This window comes from Dendroctonus ponderosae, unplaced genomic scaffold (assembly GCF_020466585.1).
Source record: "Dendroctonus ponderosae isolate FM_Combo_2020 unplaced genomic scaffold, Dpon_F_20191213v2 Dpon_F_20191213_7, whole genome shotgun sequence".
NCBI lineage: Eukaryota > Metazoa > Arthropoda > Insecta > Coleoptera > Curculionidae > Dendroctonus > Dendroctonus ponderosae.
Genome location: NW_026018916.1, coordinates 789,330 through 791,681, shown reverse-complemented (window position 1 = coordinate 791,681; position 2,352 = coordinate 789,330). Strand labels below are relative to the sequence as shown.

The 2,352-nt window shown below is 40.1% G+C and overlaps 1 protein-coding gene across 1 annotated transcript in view; it reads right to left on the bottom strand.

The window, feature by feature from the left end:
• Positions 1–2,352, bottom strand: part of LOC109536544 (1-phosphatidylinositol 4,5-bisphosphate phosphodiesterase epsilon-1) — a gene marked incomplete in the record, with an annotated part of 48,466 nt that overhangs the window by 2,456 nt on the left and 43,658 nt on the right. Inside the window, 4 exon segments of the mRNA XM_048668362.1 lie at positions 770–994; positions 1,049–1,276; positions 1,361–1,578; positions 1,831–1,970. Of these exon segments, the coding sequence (XP_048524319.1) occupies positions 770–994; positions 1,049–1,276; positions 1,361–1,578; positions 1,831–1,970 (811 nt within the window).

Sequence of the window (2,352 nt, the reverse complement as noted above, 5' to 3'; positions counted from 1 at the left end):
AAAAAGAATTTGGTGAAAAAAATAAAATTTTCTCGATATACTAATTCAAAAAAATGTAGACAATTTCGAAACCTTGGTCTATAGAAAACCTTCTCATACTTACCGATATTTGAATTTCGACTCAAATCACCGGATAATGGTTAAAAAATTTATCATAAAAAGTCTATATGATAGAGCATCAATAATTTGTAATAAATCTAATTTTTCCAAAGAAAAACAATTTATAAAAGAAATTCTAAATTTCAATAATCATAAAAACGTGAGGAAATTCTGTCTTTTTTAAAGACAAAAATGTTTGAGGCGAAATACCCAAAAAGAAGTTTGTAAAAAAATACTACAAAGTAAGGATTAGTACATCAACACAAAAAAAAATCAGTTGCTTCCAGCACCACAATAAAAAATGTGGTCGTTTGTGTTACTCGGTTGCTTCGTCAAAATATGAATCTTACATAAATAGTGAAAACCCTAAACATCACACAATGAAGCCCAAAAAACACTCTTCGCGCTATTTGAAGTTTTAGATCATTTTAGAGCTCATTCTTCAAAAGTAAACCGCTCTCAACCTTTTAGGCGAGCATCTGCTTCCCATAACCGCTGAAAGTATGATACACCGCCTTTATTAAACGTTGTTAAAAAAATGTTGAGGTGAAATACCCAAAAAGAAGTTTGTAAAAAATGAATCCGCCTCAACAATATAGAACTGATCTACAAAAATATTTATGTTTAAAAAGTTCCGGCGTTTGTCCATGTTCCGTGCCAACGAATTTACCTGGAAAATATGGGCCATTCTGGTCTGCTGCTGCATCGAGCAGTGATTTTCAATGGAAAGTATAACCGGGTAAGGAGAGATGACGAACGCGTTCTTCTGGATGGTTTCCACCACCGAAGTGAAGGGGATTTTGGTGGTGAAAGTGTGTCCATGATAAATCATCGGGTATCCATCTTCGCCGTCCCAACAGTCCAGCTCAACGCATCGACAACCAGACAGCAGAACCTTGGAAGAAACGCACTCGGAAAATGATGCCATTGGAGAAAAGAGATTAGTTACCTGGCTGTAGAGCTCGATGGAAGACTCGCCCTTCAGCTGATGCCCCGTCAGGTACGTGTTGTGGGACGAAGCAATGTAATAAGTGGAAAAAGGACGTCTCATTTCCTCCTCGTTTGGCACTTCGCATTCAGGCACAAAGGCGAAATTGTCTTTGTCCATTAGATAGCGGGCGAATCCTTCGAAGGACAGGCAATCTTGCGCTCTTAGAGTAGCATCGGGCTCGTGTCTCTGCAACCCGGCAGTTTTACTTAAATTCAGTCCATTAAAGGAGCGCAATCGATGGACTCTAATTTGCAACAAACTTAAACTCACATGGATTAGCGCCTTGATTTCCTCCTCGGTCTTCGTCTCCATTTGCCTCGTTTCCAGAAACTTGGTAAACGTCGACAGCGTGATAACTTGCGAGTTATTCGTGTCGATTCCTGCACAGTTAGTGAAGATGCTGGCCGCTGCTATCGCGTCGAAGACCTTCTTCTGCATATTGACCACTTGGCCCTCAATTTCCTGTCTGCTGTTCCGCGTCAGGAGCCCTGAACAGTCCGAAAAGTGCGCCAATAAGTGAAGCTAATCCGAAGAGAAGTGAGTGGGGCCGATTAAATAAGCATGAGCTTCGTGGATTTATGGAAATCAAAAACAAAGAGCAGGCTTGAGCTTGGCAACGGGGGCTGTGTTGCGACCGGAATATTAATTCCCGCTGATTAAAACTTTAGAGAAAGTGGCGCAAAAAGGGGCACAAATAATGCTGTTTTCGCTGCGGCTGATCAGAGGGAATAAGGACTTACCGAATTTGGTGGGTTTTCTCGCATGTTCGTCCGATGATTTCGATTTGACTCCGTTTATCTTAGTAGTATTCACAGCCATGCTTCTATAAGATATTGCTAATTGTTCGAATAAATCTCTGAGATCTTTGCGAATTAGTAAACTGAAATCAGAATTCATCAGCATCAGTTTAAAACGTCAGTGTAAGGATTAACAACATTTGCGTGTCGGTCTAGTTTCCAGACCCAATATTAATGTTCCCAATAGATACCAAAGAGGTTTATTACGGCCAGGAGAAAGCCAATAATTAACTGCTTAAGAAGTTACAAATGTATAGTTGGATTAGATGGATGGGCTTATCCCATAAACCGATAGACGCTTAATTTACAACCGGCTTCCCTAGGATTAATCGCATAATGCCCGGTTTCTCAACATTTGCCCTTATTGGTTCCATACCTATGTAGTGGATAAAATTATAAGACCGATAAGATTTTATGGGTTTCCGAACGGTGACAGACAAAGTCATATCGAGCGCATAACAATCC